Here is a 22,002-nt window from a genome sequence, read left to right as displayed (position 1 = left end):
ATATGCATCCCAGGTGTTGCATATATATATATATATACACTGTATTCAGTTTAGCTAGATCCGTTCCTGTTATCTTCTAGACTATTTACATTTAGTGCAGTGCGTCCTGCTCACAGTGTTCAGCTAGATCTGTTCCTGTTATCTTCTTACTGACAGGCAGGCTTGTCTTGTTACAGTATTTTGAAGAAAATTACTGGTGTTCTTTTGATCCTATTAGTACCACAGTCAGGCAGCTATACTATTTACATTTAGTGCAGTGCGTCCTGCTCACAGTGTTCAGCTAGATCCGTTCCTGTTATCTTCTTACTGACAGGCAGGCTTGTCTTGTTACAGTATTTTGAAGAAAATTACTGGTGTTCTTTTGATCCTATTAGTACCACAGTCAGGCAGCTAGACTATTTACATTTAGTGCAGTGCGTCCTGCTCACAGTGTTCAGCTAGATCCGTTCCTGTTCTCTTCTTACTGACAGGCAGGCTTGTCTTGTTACAGTATATAAAGCTACCTGAAGAAAATTGCTGGTGTTCTTTTGATCCTATTAGTACCACAGTCAGGCAGCTAGACTATTTACAGTTAGTGCAGTGCGTCCTGCTCACAGTGTTCTGCTAAACCTACAAGTTAGTGGGGTGCGTCCTGCTCACAGTGTTCAGCTAAACCTACAAGTTAGTGGGGTGCGTCCACCTCACAGTGTTCAGCTAAACCTACAAGCTAGTGGGGTGAGTCCTGCTCACAGTGTTCAGCTAGATCTGTTTCTGTTATCTTCTTACTGACAGGCAGGCTTGTCTTGTTACAGTAAATACAGCTACCTGAAGAAAATTGCTGGTGTTCTTTTGATCCTATTAGTACCACAGTCAGGCAGCTAGACTATTTACAGTTAGTGCAGTGCGTCCTGCTCACAGTGTTCTGCTAAACCTACAAGTTAGTGGGGTGCGTCCTGCTCACAGTGTTCAGCTAAACCTACAAGTTAGTGGGGTGCGTCCACCTCACAGTGTTCAGCTAAACCTACAAGTTAGTGGGGTGCGTCCACCTCACAGTGTTCAGCTAAACCTACAAGCTAGTGGGGTGCGTCCTGCTCACAGTGTTCAGCTAGATCCGTTTCTGTTATCTTCTTACTGACAGGCAGGCTTGTCTTGTTACAGTAAATACAGCTACCTGAAGAAAATTGCTGGTGTTCTTTTGATCCTATTAGTACCACAGTCAGGCAGCTAGACTATTTACAGTTAGTGCAGTGCGTCCTGCTCACAGTGTTCTGCTAAACCTACAAGTTAGTGGGGTGCGTCCTGCTCACAGTGTTCAGCTAAACCTACAAGTTAGTGGGGTGCGTCCACCTCACAGTGTTCAGCTAAACCTACAAGCTAGTGGGGTGCGTCCTGCTCATAGTGTTCAGCTAGATCCGTTTCTGTTATCTTCTTACTGACAGGCAGGCTTGTCTTGTTACAGTAAATACAGCTACCTGAAGAAAATTGCTGGTGTTCTTTTGATCCTATTAGTACCACAGTCAGGCAGCTAGACTATTTACAGTTAGTGCAGTGCGTCCTGCTCACAGTGTTCTGCTAAACCTACAAGTTAGTGGGGTGCGTCCTGCTCACAGTGTTCAGCTAAACCTACAAGTTAGTGGGGTGCGTCCACCTCACAGTGTTCAGCTAAACCTACAAGCTAGTGGGGTGCGTCCTGCTCACAGTGTTCAGCTAGATCCGTTTCTGTTATCTTCTTACTGACAGGCAGGCTTGTCTTGTTACAGTAAATACAGCTACCTGAAGAAAATTGCTGGTGTTCTTTTGATCCTATTAGTACCACAGTCAGGCAGCTAGACTATTTACAGTTAGTGCAGTGCGTCCTGCTCACAGTGTTCAGCTAAACCTACAAGTTAGTGGGGTGCGTCCACCTCACAGTGTTCAGCTAAAGCTACCTGTAGAAGGTTGGTGGTGTTCTCATACTACAGGCAGGCAGTTGATTTTGCTAGCTGCAGTATCAGTGCATATATATATATATATATATATATATCCCAGCTTAGTGCAGCTACAGGCCATTAGTATGTCTGGAAGGCCAAGAAGGAGAGGCAGACAGTCACAAGCCAATAAGAGAGGGCAAGCAGGCTCTGTGTCTAGTGCTGGTCGTGGAGACGGTGCATCCTCATCAGCACGTGGCCATGGGACACGCTTGGCCTTTTTTTCGGCAGCTGGCCATGTTGAGCCGCAACATGCGGAAGACTTGGTCGAGTGGATGACCAAGCCGTCCTCATCCTCCTCATCCTCTCTCACCCATGCCCAGGGTACTTTGTCTGGCAAAGCAGCGGCCTCTTCCCTCGGCTCAATGTCATCAGTGACTCCTTCCCTAGCCCCACCATGTCTTCCTGAGGAGTCCCTCAAACTGTTTGACCACAGTGTTGGGTACATGCTCCAGGAGGATGCCCAGCGTTTGGAAGGCTCTGATGATGATACTGAACTCGATGAAGGCAGTAACATGAGCACGGACAGAGGGGGTGCCCAAGAAGGACAGCAATCTGGCAGTCATGCTCCCCCTGCTGCAGCATGCTGCCAGGTTTGCTCCAGTGATGAGGAGGGAGGGGATGATGAGGTCACTGACTCAACGTGGGTGCCTGATAGGAGAGAGGAGGAGGAGGAGGAGGAGGCGGCACATCACCAAAGAGGCAGGATGCCCTCCAGGGGCCAGCCTAAGGGCAGCACATTGACTGCATCACACCCCAAAGCTCCACATGTGCAGGGCGCTGCAGTCTCTGCGCGTTATTCAAAAAGTTCTTTGGTGTGGGCCTTTTTTGAGACGAGTGCATCAGATCGCACCGCTGCTATTTGCAACATATGTCTCAAGCGTATCTCGCGTGGCCAAAACATCTCCCGCTTGGGTACCACATGCTTGACCAGACATATGTTGACCTGCCATGCAGTTCGTTGGCAAGCGTATCTAAAAGACCCACACCAAAGAACAAAGAGGACCTCTCCTTGCTCCTCATCAGCTAAGATTTCCAACCCCACTAGACCTTCAGTCCTCTCTGAGACCTGCACTGAGAGGAATGAAGGTGTAGAATTAGGTGTGTCACAGCCAAGTACTTGTGGGCAATCTGATTTTGGTACACCGACGTCAGATTGTACCAGGCACATTTCCCTGCCCCAGCTGCTGCACCGCCGAAAGAAGTTTGCTCCCAGCCATCCACATGCCCAGCGGTTGAATGCTAGCTTGGCAAAATTGCTAGCACTTCAACTGCTGCCTTTTCAGTTGGTAGACTCTGCCCCCTTCCGTGAGTTTGTGGAATGTGCGGTTCCTCAGTGGCAGGTACCCAAACGCCACTTTTTCTCACGGAAGGCGATTCCGGCTCTCTACCAGCATGTGGAAGGCAATGTCCATGCCTCGCTGGACAGGGCGGTCAGCGGTAAGGTGCATATTACCGCTGACTCATGGTCCAGCAGGCATGGACAGGGACGTTACCTAAGTTTCACGGCGCATTGGGTGACTCTGCTGGCAGCTGGGAAGGATGCAGGACAAGGTGCAGTAGTGTTGGAGGTTGTTCCGCCACCACGCCTCCAAAATGCTAATGATTGTGACACACCTCTCTCCTCCACCCCCTCCTCTTCTTCTTCCTCCATGGCCTCTTCCTCGGAACCAGCGGTGCTCCGTAGTCGTTCAAGGGGCTACGCAAGTACGCAGGCCAAAAGATGCCATGCGGTGCTTGAGCTGGTGTGCTTGGGGGACAGGAGCCACACTGGGGCAGAGGTTCTGTCAGCTCTGCAGGGGCAGGTTCAGAGGTGGTTGACGCCACGCCAACTTAAGGCAGGAATGGTAGTTTGCGACAATGGCACCAACCTCCTCTCTGCCCTCCGACAGGGACAAATGACCCATGTGCCCTGTTTGGCTCACGTCCTTAACTTGGTGGTGCAGCGGTTCTTGGGCAGGTACCCGGGCTTACAGGATGTCCTGAGGCAGGCCAGGAAAGTCTGTGTGCATTTCCGCCGGTCATATAATGCCAGTGCTCGGCTGACGGACCTCCAAAAGGAGTTTAACCTGCCCAAGAACCGCCTAATCTGTGACATGCCCACCAGGTGGAACTCAACGTTGGCCATGCTGCAGCGGCTGCACACGCAGCAGAGGGCCATCAATGAGTACCTGTGCGACTATGGCACCAGGACAGGGTCAGGGGAGCTTGTTTTTTTTTTCCCACGCCAGTGGGCCATGATCAGGGATGCATGCACTGTCCTGTCACCATTTGAGGAGGAAACGAGGATGGTGAGCAGTGACAGTGCATGCATCAGTGACACTGTCCCCCTTGTCCACCTGTTGGAGCACACGCTGCGTGGAATAATGGACAGGGCACTTGAGGCAGAACAGAGGCAGGAAGAGGAGGACTTCCTTAGCTCTCAAGGCCCCCTTTATCCAGACAGTGTTCCTGCGTGCCCGACGATCACACAGGAAGAGGATGAGGAGGAGGAGGAGGAGGAGGAAGATTGTGTCAGTATGGAGGTGGAGCCTGGCACTCAGCATCAGCAGCAGTCTTTAAGGGATCAGTCCCAAGAAACACATGGACTTGTACGTGGCTGGGAGGAGTGTCTGCGGACCATGTCGCCCTTAGTGACCCAGAGGACTCCGGACCGAATGCCTCAGCAAACCTACGCTGCATGGCCTCCCTGATCCTGCAAAGCCTGCGTAAGGATCCTCGTATTCGTGGTATCAAGGAGAAGGACCAATACTGGCTGGCAACCCTCCTTGATCCACGTTACAAGGGTAAGGTTGCGGACCTTATCTTGCCATCGCAGAGGGAGCAGAGGATGAAACATCTTCGGGAGGCCTTGCAGAAAGGTCTGTGCAATGCGTTCCCAGAGACTGGGAGGTTACAAACTCCTGTTTCTGGATAACGTGTTGCTGAGGCTTCGGTCAGTCAAAGAAGGAGCGGTAGAGAAGGTGGCCGTCTGACCGATGCGTTCAGACGATTTTTTGGTCCGCAGCCCCAAGGTATGATCGGTTCCAGAAACCATCGCCAGCGTCTGTTTTACATGGTGCAGGAATACCTAGGGGCAAGATCAGACTTGGACACCTTTCCCACCGAAAATCCTCTGGGTTACTGGGTCTCGAGGATGGATCACTGGCCAGAGCTTGCACAGTATGCAATTGAGCTACTGGCCTGTCCTGCATCCAGCGTTCTTTCGGAACGCACATTCAGTGCTGCTGGAGGCGTGGTAACCGATCACAGGGTGCGTCTGTCCACTGACTCGGTCGATCGACTGACCTTCATAAAAATGAATCAGTCTTGGATCACCACCAGCTACCAAGCACCTGATGCTGATGTAACCGAATAATTTTTTTTGAAATCTCAGATCCCTTCAAAGACTGCCTATGCTGATGCTGAGTGACTATCCCTGAGTAATTATCCTCTTCCTCCTCAATCATCACGCTGATAGCTTGTAAGAACATTTTTGGTTCTGGGCGCCACCACCAGTGCCTAAGGCACAATTTTTCAGCCCCTGTTTAACAGGGGCGTGTAATTACAATTTTTGATGCAATACTTTGCAGCAGGGCTCGTTCCTGCGTTCCAACTAGAGTGTCTGTGAGGGGTTGCAGTGTTGTGGCACCAGCACCAGTGCCTAAGGCCCATTTTTTCTGCCCCTGTTTAACAGGGGCGTGTAATTACAATTTTTGATGCAATACTTTGCAGCAGGGCTCGTTCCTGCGTTCCAACTAGAGTGTCTGTGAGGGGTTGCAGTGTTGTGGCACCAGCACCAGTGCCTAAGGCCCATTTTTTCTGCCCCTGTTTAACAGGGGCGTGTAATTACAATTTTTGATGCAATACTTTGCAGCAGGGCTCGTTCCTGCGTTCCAACTAGAGTGTCTGTGAGGGGTTGCAGTGTTGTGGCACCAGCACCAGTGCCTAAGGCCCAATTTTTCAGCCCTTGTTTAACAGGGGCGTGTAATTACAATTTTTGATGCAATACTTTGCAGCAGGGCTCGTTCCTGCGTTCCAACTAGAGTGTCTGTGAGGGGTTGCAGTGTTGTGGCACCAGCACCAGTGCCTAAGGCCCAATTTTTCAGCCCTTGTTTAACAGGGGCGTGTAATTACAATTTTTGATGCAATACTTTGCAGCAGGGCTCGTTCCTGCGTTCCAACTAGAGTGTCTGTGAGGGGTTGCAGTGTTGTGGCACCAGCACCAGTGCCTAAGGCCTAATTTTTCAGCTCCTGTTCAACAGGGGCATGTAATTACAATTCTTGATCTAATATTTCACAGCAGGGCCCTGTGAGGGCTTACAGTGTTGTGGCCACAGCAACACCTAATGGGGCATACACACGGTCGGACTTTTCGCCTACAAAAGTCCGACAGCCTGTCCGACAGACTTCCGGCGGATTTGCGGCGGACTTGCGGCGGACTTGTGGCAGACTTTCTAACGAACGGACTTGCCTACACACGACCACACAAAAGTCCGACGGATTCGTACGTGATGACGTACACCGGACTAAAATAAGGAAGTTGATAGCCAGTAGCCAATAGCTGCCCTAGCGTGGGTTTTTGTCCGTCGGACTAGCACACAGACGAGCGGATTTCGGGGTCCGTCGTAGTTACGACGTAAAGATTTGAAGCATGTTTCATATCTAAAGTCCGTCGGATTTGAGGCTGAAAAAGTCCGCTGAAAGTCCGGGGAAGCCCACACACGATCGGATTACCAGCCAGCTTTAGTCCGTCGGCATCCGTTGGACTTTTGTAGACGAAAAGTCCGACCGTGTGTACGCCCCATTAGGCCCAAATTTCTGCTGAGTATATAGGGCAGGACCCTACTTTCAAACAACTAACTTACAAACAACTCCTACTTGCAAACAGAAGGAGACAACAGGAAGTGAGATGAAATCTACCCCTAGGAAGGGAAATTCTCTCCTGTAAGAGTTAATATGGGAAAAACATTTCTCCTTTCCACTGATGCATTCCAATCCATTGGGACAAAAAGTGAGGTGAAATCTTCTGAAGAGGAGGAAAGACAGCAAAACAATGTCACAGGGGTGATAACCCTTCCCTATGTTTTCCAAAAAGCTTAAAAAAGATTTTTTGGCTGGAGCTAAACACGTTAAAAATGTACCCATTCAAAATTACAAAGAGATTCTACTTAACAACAAACCTACAGTCCCTGTCTTGTTTGCACCGCCTGTATACTGCTGTTCAGAGTATATAGGGCCTGGTGGCCCCACACCTTTCCTTATTTTAATTTGGGTGTGGGGTTCCCCTTAATATCCATACAAGACCCAAAGGGCCTGGTAATGGACTGGGGGGTACCCATGCCATTTGTCTCACTGATTTTCATCCATATTGCCAGGACCCGACATTACATTAAACCCGCAAGCAGTTTTAAATGAGATTTTTTCCTTTAAAAATGACATTTGGTGCAGGGCCTGTTCTAAACACGGGAAACACTCGTCACTTTACAGGCATACTATAGACACCCCTCAGGTACGATATTTAAAGGAATATTTCACTTTTTTTTTTTTTTACTTTAAGCATCATTAAAATCACTGCTCCCGAAAAAACGGCCATTTTTAAAAGTTTTTTTTGCATTGATACATGTCCCCTGGGGTAGGACCCGGGTCCCCAAACCCTTTTTAGGACAATACCATGCAAATTAGTTTTTAAAATGAGCACTTTTGATTTCGAACGTTCGAGTCCCATAGACGTCAATGGGGTTCTAACGTTCGTGCAAACTTTCGGTCCGTTCGCAGGTTCTGGTGCGAACCGAACCGGGGGGTGTTCGGCTCATCCCTACCCCACAGCTATTACCCTTTGTATAACTTGACCCTCCCTCCTAGATTGTAAGCTCTAACGAGCAGGGCCCTCTGATTCCTCCTGTATTGAATTGAATTGTATTGTACTTGTACTGTCTGCCCTAATGTTGTAAAGCGCTGCGTAAACTGTCGGCGCTATATAAATCCTGTATAATAATAATAATAATAATTATAAGCGCTTTTTACTTTGGAAAATGTAAGTGTTTTACCTTTTAAATAAATTGGTTATACCAAACGTTATTACACTATTTGGCCCCTTTTTCTTCTTTATGGGCTATCTTCATCGAGATCAAGCTTTATGTTGGAGAGTCCCTAGCAAAGTCCTAGATGTAATCCGAAGCACGCCCTTGTAGCCAGTTTTCAATCCATGTACTCACACTATGGTCCATGCCAACGGGACCTTATTTTGTACAGTAAACATATATGGGGAACTGTGTCAAATGCTTTTGCAAAATCCAGATACACCACGTCTACGGGCCTTCCTTTATCTAGATGGCAACTCACCTCCTCATAGAAGGTTAATAGATTGGTTTGGCAAGAACAATTCTTCATGAATCCATGCTGATTACTGCTAATGATACCGTTCTTATTACTAAAATCTTGTATATATACCCTTACCATCCCCTCCAAGAGTTTACATACTATTGATGTTAGGCTAACTGGTCTGTAATTCCCAGGGATGTATTTTGGGCCCTTTTTAAATATTGGTGCTACATTGGCTTTTCTCCAATCAGCTGGTACCATTCTAGTCAGTAGACTGTCTGTAAAAATTAGGAACAACGGTCTGGCAATCACTTGACTGAGTTCCCTAAGTACCCTCGGATGCAAGCCATCTGGTCCTGGTGATTTATTAATGTTAAGTTTCTCAAGTCTAATTTTAATTCTGTCCTCTGTTAACCATGGAGGTGCTTCCTGCGTTGTGTCATGAGGATAAACACTGCAGTTTTGGTTACTGAAGCCCCCCGATTCACTTGTGAAGACTGAGCAGAAGAATAAATTCAATACCTTCACCATCTCCCCATCCTTTGTAACCAGATGTCCTTCCTCATTCTTTATGGGGCCAATATGGTCTGTCCTCCCTTTTTTACTGTTTACATACTTAAAGAATTTCTTGAGATTTTTTTTGCTCTCCTTCACTATGTGTCTTTCATGTTCGATCTTAGCCGTCCTAATTGCACCCTTACATTTCTTGTTGCATTCTTTATAAAGTCTGAATGCTGAGTATGATCCCTCAACCTTGTATTTTTTGAAGGCCTTCTCCTTTGCTTTTATATGCATTTTTACATTGGAGTTAAGCCATCCAGGACTTTTGTTTGCTCTTTTAAATGTATTACCCAATGGGATACATTGGCTAATGCCCTTATTTAATATGCTCTTAAAGCAAACCCATCTCTCCTCCATATTCTTTGTTCCTAATATTTTATCCCAATTTATGCCTTTTAGCAAGGTTTGTAGTTTAGGGAAGTTGGCTCTTTTGAAATTCAGTGTCTTTGTATTCCCTTTAGGTTTCCTATTTGTGTGATTTATACTGAAACTAATTGACCTGTGATCGCTGTTACCTAAATTGTCCCGTATTTCCACATCCGTGATCAGGTCTGTATTGTTGGTAATCAGTAGATCCAGTAATGTTTTATTTCTAGTTGGTGCGTCTACCATCTGACCCATAAAATTGTCCTGCAAGACATTAAGGAACTGGCGAGCCTTAAAAGAATGCGCGGTTCCCTCCGCCCAGTCTATGTCTGGATAATTAAAATCCACCATTATGATAACACTTCCCATCCTTGCTGCTAATCCAAATTGCGAATAGGGGGCCTATAGCATACTCCCAGTATTATTTTCCCCTTAGCTTCATCCCTTTGGAGCTCTACCCATAAGGATTCCACCTCCTCCCTAGCTCCCTCAGCGATGTCATCTCTCACATTTACTTGTACATTATTCTTTATATATAGGCATACCCCTCCTCCTTTTTTACTCTCTCTATCCTTGCGGTATAGGGTATACCCTTGAATGTTTGCCAGCCAATCATGAGAGCTGTTGAACCAGGTCTCTGAAATTCCCACAAAATCCAAATCCTCTTCGTACAACAGTAACTTATCTTATCGCTCTCACTCTCTCATACTGGTCACTGGAAGTTCAACATGGCACCTCATGGCAAAGAACTCTCTGAGGATCTGAAAAAAATAATTGTTGCTCTACATAAAGATATCCTAGGCTATAAAAAGATTGTCAAGACCCAATAACTGAGCTGCAGCATGGTGGCCAAGATCATACAGCAGTTTAACAGGACAGGTTCCACTCAGAACAGGCATCGCCATGGTTGGTCAAAGAAGTTGAGTGCATGTGCTCAGCGTCATATACAGAGGTTGCCTTTGGGAAATAGACGTATGAGTGCTGCCAGCATTGCTGCAGAGGTTGAAGGGGTGGGGGGTCAGCCTGTCAGTGCTCAGACCATATGCCACACACTACTACTCAAATTGGTCTGCATGGCTTCGTCCCAGAAGAAAGCCTCTTCTAAAGATAATGCATAAGAAAGCCCGCAAACAGTTTGTTGAAGACAAGCAGACTAAGGACATGGATTACTGGAACCATGTCCTGTGGTCTGATGAAACCAAGATAAACTTATTTGGTTCCAATGGTATCAAGCGTGTGTGGTGGTAACCAGGTGAGGTGCACAATGACAAGCGTGTCTTGCCTACAGTCAAGCATGGTGGTGGGAGTGTCATGGTTTGGGGCTGCATGAGTGCTGCCGCCACTGGGGAGCTACAGTTCATTGAGGGAACCATGAATTCCAACATGTACTGTGACATACTGAAGCAGAGCATGATCACCTCCCTTCGGAGACTGGGTCGCAGGGCAGTATTCCAACATGATAACAACCCCAAACACACCTCCAAGACGACCACTGCCTTGCTAAAAAAGCTGAGGGTAAAGGTGACGGACTGGCCAAGCATGTCTCCAGACCTAAACCCTGTTGAGCATCTGTTGGGTATACTCAAATGGAAGGTCTCTAACATCCATCAGCTCCGTCATGTTGTCATGGAGGAGTGGAAGAGGACTCCAATGGCAACCTGTGATCTGGTGAACTCCATGCCCGAGAGGGTTAAAGGGTAACTCCACTTTCGTGGGGAAAAAAAATAGTAAATAAAGAAAAAATAATATTGTGCATATAATTGCAACACTAATCATTTTGTAATTGAATGTTATTAAAAATTGAATGGTAAGGTGTAGAAATGGCGCTATTCTCCTCCTAATAAAGTGCCTAATAATTTAACGGTACCTTTTGGCTTAACACTAATCCTATGCAGAGATATTAAGATGTCAAAATATAAGATAAAAATAAGGATGAAGTGAAGCTGTAAAACCCGGTGTTATACCCTCTGCCTTATAGGGTCAGGCCCTAGGCCAGAAATATTTATGTAGTGGTGTTACTCTCCTTGGAAAAAGTGATAAACTCAGATTTCAAACCAGCTTTAAAATCAGAAGATTTGGTGTGAGGTGTGTTGCACCCCCTGCCTGTCACAAAGCTAGTAGATGTGTACAAATGGTGCAATATAATGCTCCTAGTAATATAAAGTTGTGTGATAAACTAAAAAAATAATAAAAATGTACGCCAAAAATCACAAATAGAATAAGTGTGTTACACCCTCTGGTGGGTGTCAAAGTGATGAACTGCACCCATACAATAATCATGCAGCAAACAATTTAATGTTCCTAGTAAAATAAAGTTGTGTGATAAACTAAAAAATACAAATGTACGCCAGAAACCACAAATTGAATAGGTGTGTTACACTCTTTGGTGGGTGTCAAAGTGATGAATTGCACCCATACAATAATCATGCAGCAAACATGTAATGAAACAAAAAATGATAATAAACTAGGAGTGTTACACCCTCTGGGAATAGAGGATGTTTAAAGAAAACACTTTTTGCAAGCAAAGTAATAAGTGTGTTTGATCCTCTGTATCAGAAATCAAACCATAAACATATAACCACAGATGTAAATAGTGAATATTCTATAATAAACAGTTAAATATTGAATATAAAATATTGAATATAAAAAGTAAAACATGTGGAAAAATAGTCCAACTGTTTTAAAAGTGACTTTGTGCTTCAAACTGTGTTCAGTGACTGTTCAGGTTTAGTGCTGATTATTTTCTCTCAGGTGACAATAGTGCCAAGTGACTTTTCGCTGCTGGTAATATATTGCACTCACCAGATAGCATTACCCTCCAGGGGTATTAGACATTCACAGTTTTAGCAACTGTGTAGCTCTCTGGAGCGTGCTGGATGGTCTGCACATCAAAAAAAAAAAATTACCTTTCCTTTTCCAGCCAATGTAATTTTCTGAGCATACATTGCAATATGGCTACCTGGAGTTTTCTGTACACAGAATGTGTACTGACCAGCCCTCAGAAACATCATTTCCTGCTTTGTGATTGGCTCACCAATTTTCCCAGAAGTCTGCCTAAGATACAAATCAGATTTCAGGTATCCCTTGCAACAAAAATGTCATTTTTTAAGAGATACTTTCAATAGGAACACGTCTAAAGGGATGCAGGCCCAACATATTTCCTCATTAGTGCCTTGTAGCTTCACACCTGACAATTATGAAACCACTCTCATTACACTCACTCAGAACAGAGGCACAGAGAAACACACAGGGATTTCTTCAGAATGACAAAAGGTAGGAATCTGCAACAAAGTTTGTTATAATCCTTGCAATGTACATAGATCACCCAGAGAGGAATGTTTTTTTCTCAACAAAAGTGGAGTTACGCTTTAAGGCAGTGCTGAAAAATAATGGGGGCCACACAAAATATTGACACTTTGGGCCCAATTTGGACATTTTCACTTAGGGGTATACTCACTTTTGTTGCCAGCGGTTTAGACATAAATGGCTGTGTGTTGAGTTATTTTGAGGGGACAACAAATTTACACTGTTATACAAGCTGTACACTCACTACTTTACATTGTAGCAAAGTGTCATTTCTTCAGTGCTGTCACATGAAAAGATATAATAAAATATTTATAAAATGTGAGGGGTGTACTCACTTATGTCAGATACTGTAACCACTTAGTATCTGTCCTTATTCTGCATGTATGGATGGTTCACAGTATAATTTATTTTCTGTACGCAAGGTGATATTATGAGCTTTTATTATTCTGGATATATGGACGCTGCACAGAAAGACCCCTCTTTATTCTGTATACTGGCTGTAATTCTTAGTACACATTCCTGTTCTGTATTTATGGATACAGAAACACATGTGTGTATACACATTGTGCATACAGAGTACCACTTCTTTTCTTCAGTATGCTGGGTGTAATTCTCAGTATTTAATGCATGGACCCTGGTGGCCATGAGCCTTTGTGATGCCCATCAGTATTGGGCTTTACAATGCCCCTAGCCTTGTAGAATTTAGTTAAAGTGGATGTAAACCCTCACATACACCCAGTGAAGTGAACAGCCTCAGATGATACACAGGGATGAAACAAATCTCCCTACATAAGTTTTACATGTATATCTGCTGTCTTCAGCTTTATATATTCTTTAGAAAGTTCTGATCATGTTAGGAGATTTCTCTTCCTGGTTAGCACTGCAGTGAAGCCTGGACATACAGCCAAGACAGCTGATTGGAGGATAGACAGCACCCCCTCTCCTCATAGGTAGACACTTTCAGATCTGTTCATATAATCGTTCAGCACTCTGCTAATCTATTTATAGCAGCCCCCCTAACAGAAAACTCAGGCTGCTTCTATCTCCTGTGTCAGAGAACTTGTCAGATGTTCTCATGTTGATAACAGAAGAACAGGGCAGGAGAAATACACGGGACATAGGGCTTTGAAGAGAGATAAGAAAACACTGCACAGCTCAAATTTCATGAATCGGGTTTACATCCACTTTAAGTTGTCAATGTGGAAAAATAGGCATAACTATAATTTTAAAAACTTTGTTGAAGTTAAAATGTACATGGGGAATATTTTGTACATACTGGAGTTGACTTTCACTTCAAGTAATAAGTAGAATTATATAGGGTAGGTGGGGTTAGGGCTGGGAGATTTTCCATAAAAAAAAAAAAAAAAACTCGATTCAAGATTCAAATTTTTTTTTTGAACACCGCGCCAGTCCTGAGGAGCTGTGGGCAGGAGTTTTTAGGCGAGGCCGCGGCGCCGGTCCTGGGGAGCTGCAGGCAGGAGTTTTTAGGTAAGGCCGCGGCTTCAGCCTAGTCCGCGGCATCCGGCCTCGTGGACTAGGCCGAAGTCGTGGCCTCGCCTAGAAACTCCTGCCCACAGCTCCTCAGAAAAATGCTTAAATGTTGAATCGATTTGACCTCTCAACTCGATTCAAGATTTAAATCGATTTTTTCCCCAGCCCTAGGTGGGGTTAGCGCAACAAAGTAAAGTAAAGAACCATAAAGAATGGCAATACCAATCAATTAGATTTTAGCTTCTACCAGTATAATGCAATGGAAATTATCATTATTATACAGGATTTATATGGCACCAACAGTTTGTGCAGCACTTTACAACATGGGGGCAGACAGTATAGTTACAATATAATTTAATATGGGAGGGATCAGAGGGTCCTGCTAGTTAGAGCTTACAATCTAGAAGGGCGGGTCAAGTGATACAAAAGGTAATAACTGTGGGGGATGAGCTGATGGAGAAAGTTGAAATGCAGTTGTTAGGTTGAGGCAGGGTAGGCTTCTCTGAAGAGAACGTTTTTCAGGGATCGTCTAAAAGTGGACAGAGTAGGAGATAGTCGAACAGATTGGGGTAGGGAGTTCTGTAGGATGGGAGAGGCTCAGAAAAAGTCCTGGAGACGAGCATGGGTAGAGGTGACAAGGGAGATAGAGAGCAGGAGGTCTTGGGAGGAACGAAGAGAATGATTTGGTTGGTATTTTAAGACTAGGTTAGTGATGTAACTGGGGGCAGAGTTGTGGATGGCTTTGTAAGTTTTTAATTTAATTTGTTGGGTGAGCAGAAGCCAGTGGAGGGATTGGCAACGAGGAGTAGCAGACACTAAACGGTTGGTAAGGTGGAGGCTGGCAGCAGTATTTATGATGGAATGAATAAGGGGATAGCCTATGTAAAGGTAAGGCAATGAGGACGGAGTTGCAGTAGTCAAGGCTAGAGATGACCAGGATGTGAATTAGAAGCTTTGTAGTGCCACTGGTTAGGAAGGGCCATATTTTGGAGATGTTGCGTAGGTTGAGAAGGCAAGCTTTGGACAGTGATTGGATGTGGGGCCAAAATCCAGAATAACACCTAGCACCTTGGCATGCAGAAAGAGGTTGATAGTTGTGCCAACAATCTTGACAGAGAAGTCAGGGGAAGAGGCAAATGGGGAGGAAATATTAAGAGCTCTGTTTTGGATAGTTTGAGTAAGTGGTATGACATCCAGGCTGATATGTCTGTTAGTAAATTAGTGATGCGTGAGGAGACTAATGGGGTGAGCTGAGGGGTAGAGAGATAGATTTGGGTGTCATCAGCATAGAAATGGTATTGGAAGCCATGTGAGGCTATCTACTGACCCAGGGAGCAGGTGTTGATGGGGAATAGGATAGGTCCAAGAATAGAACCTTGGGGGACCCCGACTGAGAAAGGAAGAGGAGAGGAGGAAGTAAAATTGTAACTGACGCTGGAGGTGCAGTGGGATAAGTAGGATGTGAACCAGCGAAGAGCACAGTCATGGAGACCAAAGGAAGTTATATCTAATTGGTTGCTATGGGCTTCTCCCTACTATACTAAATAGTAGGAAACATTGTGCTGATTAAACAGTGACACTTAGAGGTCTGAGTAGAAAACAACACCTAATCCTGGTCTATACTGCTGTCTTTGTGAGTATGTACGGATAATTTGTTCTTTAATAAAGTTTAATCTGGTAACGCACTAGGCTCTTGTGCCCTTATGATTTTTTGTACATCTGTGCAAAATCACAGGTAAGTATAACATATTTATTTTTTTTTTTTTAAGTCTGATTTACAATCACCTTAGGAAAATAAAGTCACTTTACACAAGTTTGCATTTTTAGTATTTATTATGGTATCCAAAATACAATTATAATTTCATGTTTCTTTCTGTTCATTTTGGAAATTTAAGACTGTGCAAAATTAGCACCAATAAGACTCTCTCCTATATATATCTGTCATATATATATATTTAAAATATTTACACTCTATTAAAAGCAATATATTTTCCTCTGGAATAGGTAAAATTTGAAACACACATTAGTGCACATTATAAAATACATATCAGTGTATGTACGTACTTCATTCAAGTTTTTATCTGCATTTTAAGACATAATTCTAGAAGTATCTGCAGAACACTAGTTCCCCTCTCCCATAGTAATTGCAGCATTGTTAAGAAGAAAACAAGCAGAAGCTAGGCTCTGTGAAGCTCTAAGCAACGCCTCACATTAGAAAAGATTTGCCTATGTCATTCGACTTTCACATTTCATTAATCAGATCCTAAAACTTGCCAGAGGATTAGCGTTTCAGCATAGAGCAAGAAAGGGCTTCCAGTTTGCACACAGTGAGAGATAATTGAACATTAGCAAGCAGATTTGCAATACGCGTGATGGGCGGTTCTCCTCCTAATGGAATGATGCTCGAACGTGACGATGCTTCAGTGGCTGTGGTGGGCGATAGTTGTCAACCATGTGGCAAGAAGGCTCATGCTCATCGTTAAAGTAAAGGCCTCGGAGAGCTGACAGCTAGACGGAGCAAGAAGAACATGAGAGATGAAATGCAATGAGATGTTATAGGAAACCTGCACCATTTATTGTGAACATAATATTATGCTATTAATAGTTGCCACATATATACAAAGCAAAACAAAGTCTGGAGTTTCAAAGTATTATCCAATTCCGAGGTTTATGACCCCAAAATAACATTAAATAATAAAAGGTTATTGGGGTCCCTATATTAGTAGTAATAATTTAAATTTGATTCTGTTAAATGTTTCTAATAAAACAGCATAATGACAGCTGGTGTCCTCACAGACATAGTTACAATCCATCCAGTTCAACCTGTGTAGTTTAATTTCCCATATCCCCGAATATTGTTTTCGCTAAGATGCCCATCCAAGAGTCTTTTAAACCATCCATAAGTCCTGCCGACACCACCGATTGTGGAAGGAAGTTCCACATCCCTACCTCCCTGACAGTTAAAGACCCCCCTGCGCAGGTTAAACAACTTCTCTTCCAGTCTCATTGTGTGGCCCCGTGTCCTCTTACACGCCCTGGGACTGAAAAGCTTCATACTTACGCTGGGATCACCGTTGAGATATTTATATATCGCTATCATATATCCTCTCAAGCGTCTCTTCTCCAGGGAGAATAAATTTAGCGCTTGCAGTCGTTCCTCATAATTAAGGACAGTAGACTGACAGTTGGTACTACAATATAAAAAGGCTAAGGGGTCTCCAAACTTTTCACTATGAGGCACCACATTGTATATTTTACAAATATTTACAGGTCGAAATAAATCAGATTTGGAAAGCAAAGCAGAATAAATGAATTATGTTTTACTTGGATCTTTTTAGCAATTAGCATGATATTATTCAGAACAAAAAGAGAAAGAACTTCAGTAAAATAAAGCCCCCCTCATTACATCAGAATCCAACCTTACATCAGGGTCCCCAGCAGAACTCCCATACAACAGGATCCGCATCAGAACCCCCCTCACCATGCACCAGGGTCCCAATCAGGACACCTTTAACAGCAAGATCTGCCTTAGGAACCCCCCCTACATAAGGGTCCCCATCAGAGCCCCTTTTTTAGAAGCCGCTCCTTACATCAGAACCCCACTTATAGCAGAGTACCCATCAGTGGCCCCCTAACCTCAGAGTCCATTTTTGGAGTCTTCCTTAGATCAGGGTCACATCAGTGCCCCTTTCCGTTAGGGACCCCATCAGAGTCCCCTCCTATATCAGGGTCCCCATCAGATTCCCCTCTTACATTGGGTCCCTGTTAGGAGTCACCCTTACATCAGGGTTCCCATTAGAGTCCCGCTTACATCCACTGTAGTAGTCAATGTGCATACATCATCAGAATCTTTTGGAAGTTTTAATGCTCTATTCTGGATTTAACGCCTGGGACTTGCAGAACAGTCAAAATTAGGCAAAGATTTGGCACTTGGTGTTGTCAAAGCATGACTGTTCTTTCCCATAAATTCGTATTATCCAGGAAGGCACTCCGTCATAGTTACGTGGGTCATGTCACTACTGCTATAACTCACCCACAGAAATAGATATTTGTCAATATGCATTTACTATTTCATTTGTTTTATGTTATTTATTGCAGCGCAGCCTTTAATTTTTGACTCCGTCATAGTGTTGGCCAATAGCAATGTATGGGGGGAGGGAGTGGGAAAGCTTTGACACTACCAGGAGGTGTTGGAGCTTTTCCCCATTCTGGACGGCCTAACAGATGGTCACAGAGGGGCAAAATCCTTTTTGTTTCCCTTTACCACTGTACTAGAGGACTTCAATTTAACACTGCTGGATATAAATGGTAGAGAATCCAGCTGATTTAACAGGCTGTAAAGCATGGGACACTGACAAATGTGACAGGTTCGCTTTAAAATGTTATGAAAGCTGTCTAATCTGCATTGATGCAAGAGAAAAATGTACACTGTAATCAGACTATGCTAGTGGTTAAAAAATACCGATGTTGCTATAAGATAAAGATGCCCTTCTGCATGAAAGCTGACAGTCATAGCATATATCAAAATCTAAACTCACACATTGGTATATCAGTGGTTTCTGAACCTTTAACGGATAAACACCAGCTTAAGTAACTCGGTAGGGGGGTAGGGCAGAGACAGATCAGTTTTGTCTTTTTCCAAAGGCTTGTGGAGTTCACAGGTAATCCTTATTATAGTGGATAGACCTCACTAGGATGTAACCACAATGCATAAGTTTATATATTTTCTGTATATGCCCTGTTTGAATTGTCTCGGTTTGGACTGGTCTGGTGAAGAAATTCGATTTTTCAACCCACCACAATTTTAGTTAAATATGCTGTACAAACAGCCGCAAAAACACCAAATCTGGACAACAAAATGTTACTGGATGCAATTGACATTCTCTGATCATTTTTTTGCATTGTGATAGCTTTAAACTCAGAAATTCTGGTCTAGACATACCTGTTCACTGCTCACAGTGATTGGCTCTTTTAGGACGTTCCAGACTACACACTGCAGCAGTGGCGGAGTCGTCAGAGATCCTTGATAAGTCCAAAAATCCAGAGAATTTGGAAGCAACCCTGAAGGATCAAAGTTGTGGAAAGGAGCCTCTTTTCCCTGAAATAAAATAAGTTTATTGTGTTTTTTTTTTTTTTTTTAACATAAACATTGAATTGGTGTCAGACCAATATAGTCTAGAGGTGGAAGCCATGTCTGCATGATATAAGCTATTTGCCCATGAGGGAACCCAAACACAATATAACTGGAAGATCAGAATACTGGTTTGGTGGCCTGTCAGAAGTTTGAGTTGGGCGGTAAACAATGGTCTTTATTCTGAAGGCACTACCATGGTAGGATTGGGCACTGGGAATCTTTCATTTTGTAGATGAGATTGGCATTGGCATTGTCCCCAATCCATCTGCTGATAGTACAGCATCTTGGTGGCACTCTGCTCATGCTCAGTTTGGTGTGTATTGCTAGAGAATTTTTTTGGGAGGGTGCATGTGATCAGCACAGGGTCAATCAGCGCTGTCCAGGCAGAAAGTCAGGGGTCATGTAGCCTCACGCCTCACAGGACAGTCAGAGAAGAATGAAAACTCCTCCTACAAGCTTTAACTAGTGCTCAGCCAGACACTGATAGAAGTCACAGGACTGCTATATACTGCTGATGAGAAAAGGTATTTAGCAATTTATATTTACTAAAATAATTGCATTTTAATGTTCTGTGTACTGTGGGAGACCAGAAATAGTGAATGCAGGATCCTGGGTTTAGTAACAATTTAAGGCTCAGCCCCATCCCTTGTGGTAAGTGTGACATGGCTGCAGTGGCGTAGCGTAGGGGGTGCGGAGGGGGCCGTTGCCCCGGGCGCAACATTTAGGGGGGCGCAATGCTGGCTGCCTCCTCCTAAATTCACTGCCCTGTGTCCCCACGCTCTGGCCGCCATGTTCAGTCTCCGGTGCCCTGTGATTGGCCGTATGGGGTCATGTGCGGCGGCGTGGCTGGCCTGTCCATGATCGCGGTACATCCTGGAGTCCCGCCTCTGCACATGTTCAGTCTCCGGCACCCTGTGATTGGGTAAATGGGGTCATGTGCGGAGGCGAGACTCCAGGAGCAAGCGCGATCGTTAACAGGCCAGCCCCGCCGCCGCACATGACCCCATACACCCAATCACAAGGCGCCGGAGACTGAACATGGCAGAGGGCGGGGGACACGAAAATTCAAGATTGTGAGCCGCCGCTGTCTCCTCCTCCTGCTCCCCTCCGCACCGATGGAAAACAAAGAAGAAAAGGTGAGACTCCCACGTGATGAGAGTCGTGTTGCTGGCCCGGGGGGGGGGGGACACAGTCTGGAAAGAGGGAGCAGCCAACCAGAGAGAGAGAGTGAGTAGAAGAGCAGCTAGAGTCATGCAGTGTAGTGGTCAGTATAGAAATACTGTAGGTAGGATAGTGTAGTGGACAGTAAAGTAGTCAGTGCAGTATAGTGGACAGTATAGTATAGTGGTCAGTGTAGTGGACAGTATAGTGTAGTGGACAGTATAGTATAGTGGTCAGTGTAGTGGACAGTATAGTGTAGTGGACAGTATAGTGGTCAGTATAGTATAGTGGACAGTATAGTGTAGTGGACAGTATAGTGGTCAGTATAGTGTAATGGACAGTATAGTATAGTGGACAATATAGTGATCAGTATAGTGTAGTGGGCAGTATAGTGGACAGTATAGTGTAGTGGGCAGAATAGTGGGCAGTGTAGTGGACAGTATAGTGGTCAGTGTAGTGGACAGTATAGTGTAGTGGACAGTATAGTATAGTGGGCAGTGTAGTGGACAGTATAGTGGTCAGTGTAGTGGACAGTATAGTGTAGTGGACAGTATAGTGTAGTGGGCAGTATAGTGTAGTGGGCAGTATAGTATAGTGGGCAGTGTAGTGGACAGTGTAGTGGTCAGTATAGTGGATAGTATAGTGTAGTGGACAGTATAGCGGTCAGTGCAGTGGGCAGTATAGTGTAGTGGACAGTATAGTGGTCAGTATAGTGTAGTGGGCAGTATAGTGTAGTGGACAGTATAGTGGTCAGTATAGTGTAGTGGGCAGTATAGTGGACAGTATAGTGTAGTGGGCAGTATAGTGGGCAGTGTAGTGGACAGTATAGTGGTCAGTGTAGTGGACAGTATAGTGTAGTGGACAGTATAGTATAGTGGGCAGTGTAGTGGACAGTATAGTGGTCAGTGTAGTGGACAGTATAGTGTAGTGGACAGTATAGTGTAGTGGGCAGTATAGTGGGCAGTGTAGTGGACAATATAGCGGTCAGTGTAGTGGGCAGTATAGTGTAGTGGACAGTATAGTGGTCAGTATAGTGTAGTGGGCAGTATAGTGGGCAATATAGTGTAGTGGACAGTGTAGTGGGCAGTATAGTGTAGTAGACAGTATAGTGGTCAGTATAGTGTAGTGGACAGTATAGTGTAGTGGTAAGTATAGCGGACAGTATAGTATAGTGGACAATATAGTGGTCAGTATAGTGGACAATGTAGTGGTCAGTATAGTGGATAGTGTAGTGGACAGTATAGAGGTCAGTATAGTGGACAGTATAGTGTAGAGGTCAGTATAGTGGACAGTATAGTGTAGTGGGCAGTATAGTGGGTGGTCAGTGTAGTGGACAGTATAGTGTAGTGGACAGTATAGCGGTCAGTGTAGTGGGCAGTATAGTGTAGTGGACAGTATAGTGGGCAGTATAGTGTAGTGGGCAGTATAGTGGGCAGTATGGTGTAGTGGGCAGTATAGTGTAGTGGACAGTATAGCAGTTAGTGTAGTGAGCAGTATAGTGTAGTGGACAGTATAGTAGTCAGTGTAGTATAGTGGTCAGTGTAGTGGACAGTAGAGTGTAGTGGTCAGTATAGGAATCAGGTTGGTTAGTACTATTGTAGGAAGGGAAGGGACAGCACTCGGGGAGTGCTAAAAGTCCACAGGTTAGGGGGCGCAAATTACTTGCCTTGCCCCGGGCGCTGACAACCCACGCTACGCCACTGCATGGCTGGCGCCTACAACTGTACACCCCCA

General features: G+C 44.6%; 1 protein-coding gene across 3 annotated transcripts in view; it reads right to left on the bottom strand.

Moving 5' to 3' along the window:
• Positions 1–15,787: 15,787 nt before the first annotated feature.
• The window catches only part of LOC141145323 (carbonic anhydrase 2-like), a 55,903-nt gene continuing 49,688 nt past the window's right edge, over positions 15,788–22,002 (bottom strand). For all 3 annotated transcript variants that reach the window (XM_073631901.1, XM_073631900.1, XM_073631902.1), the window contains 2 exons: positions 18,916–19,071; positions 15,788–16,481 (listed from right to left, as the gene is read on the bottom strand). In XM_073631901.1, the coding sequence (XP_073488002.1) occupies positions 16,362–16,481; positions 18,916–19,071 (276 nt within the window). In that variant the 3' untranslated portion in view covers positions 15,788–16,361. The remainder of the gene's footprint in view (positions 16,482–18,915; positions 19,072–22,002) is intronic.

The sequence above is a fragment of the Aquarana catesbeiana genome, linkage group LG05, assembly GCF_042186555.1.
Source record: "Aquarana catesbeiana isolate 2022-GZ linkage group LG05, ASM4218655v1, whole genome shotgun sequence".
Classification (NCBI taxonomy): domain Eukaryota; kingdom Metazoa; phylum Chordata; class Amphibia; order Anura; family Ranidae; genus Aquarana; species Aquarana catesbeiana.
The sequence above is the reverse complement of the archived record's forward strand: the minus strand, read 5'-3'. Positions and strand labels throughout refer to the sequence as shown.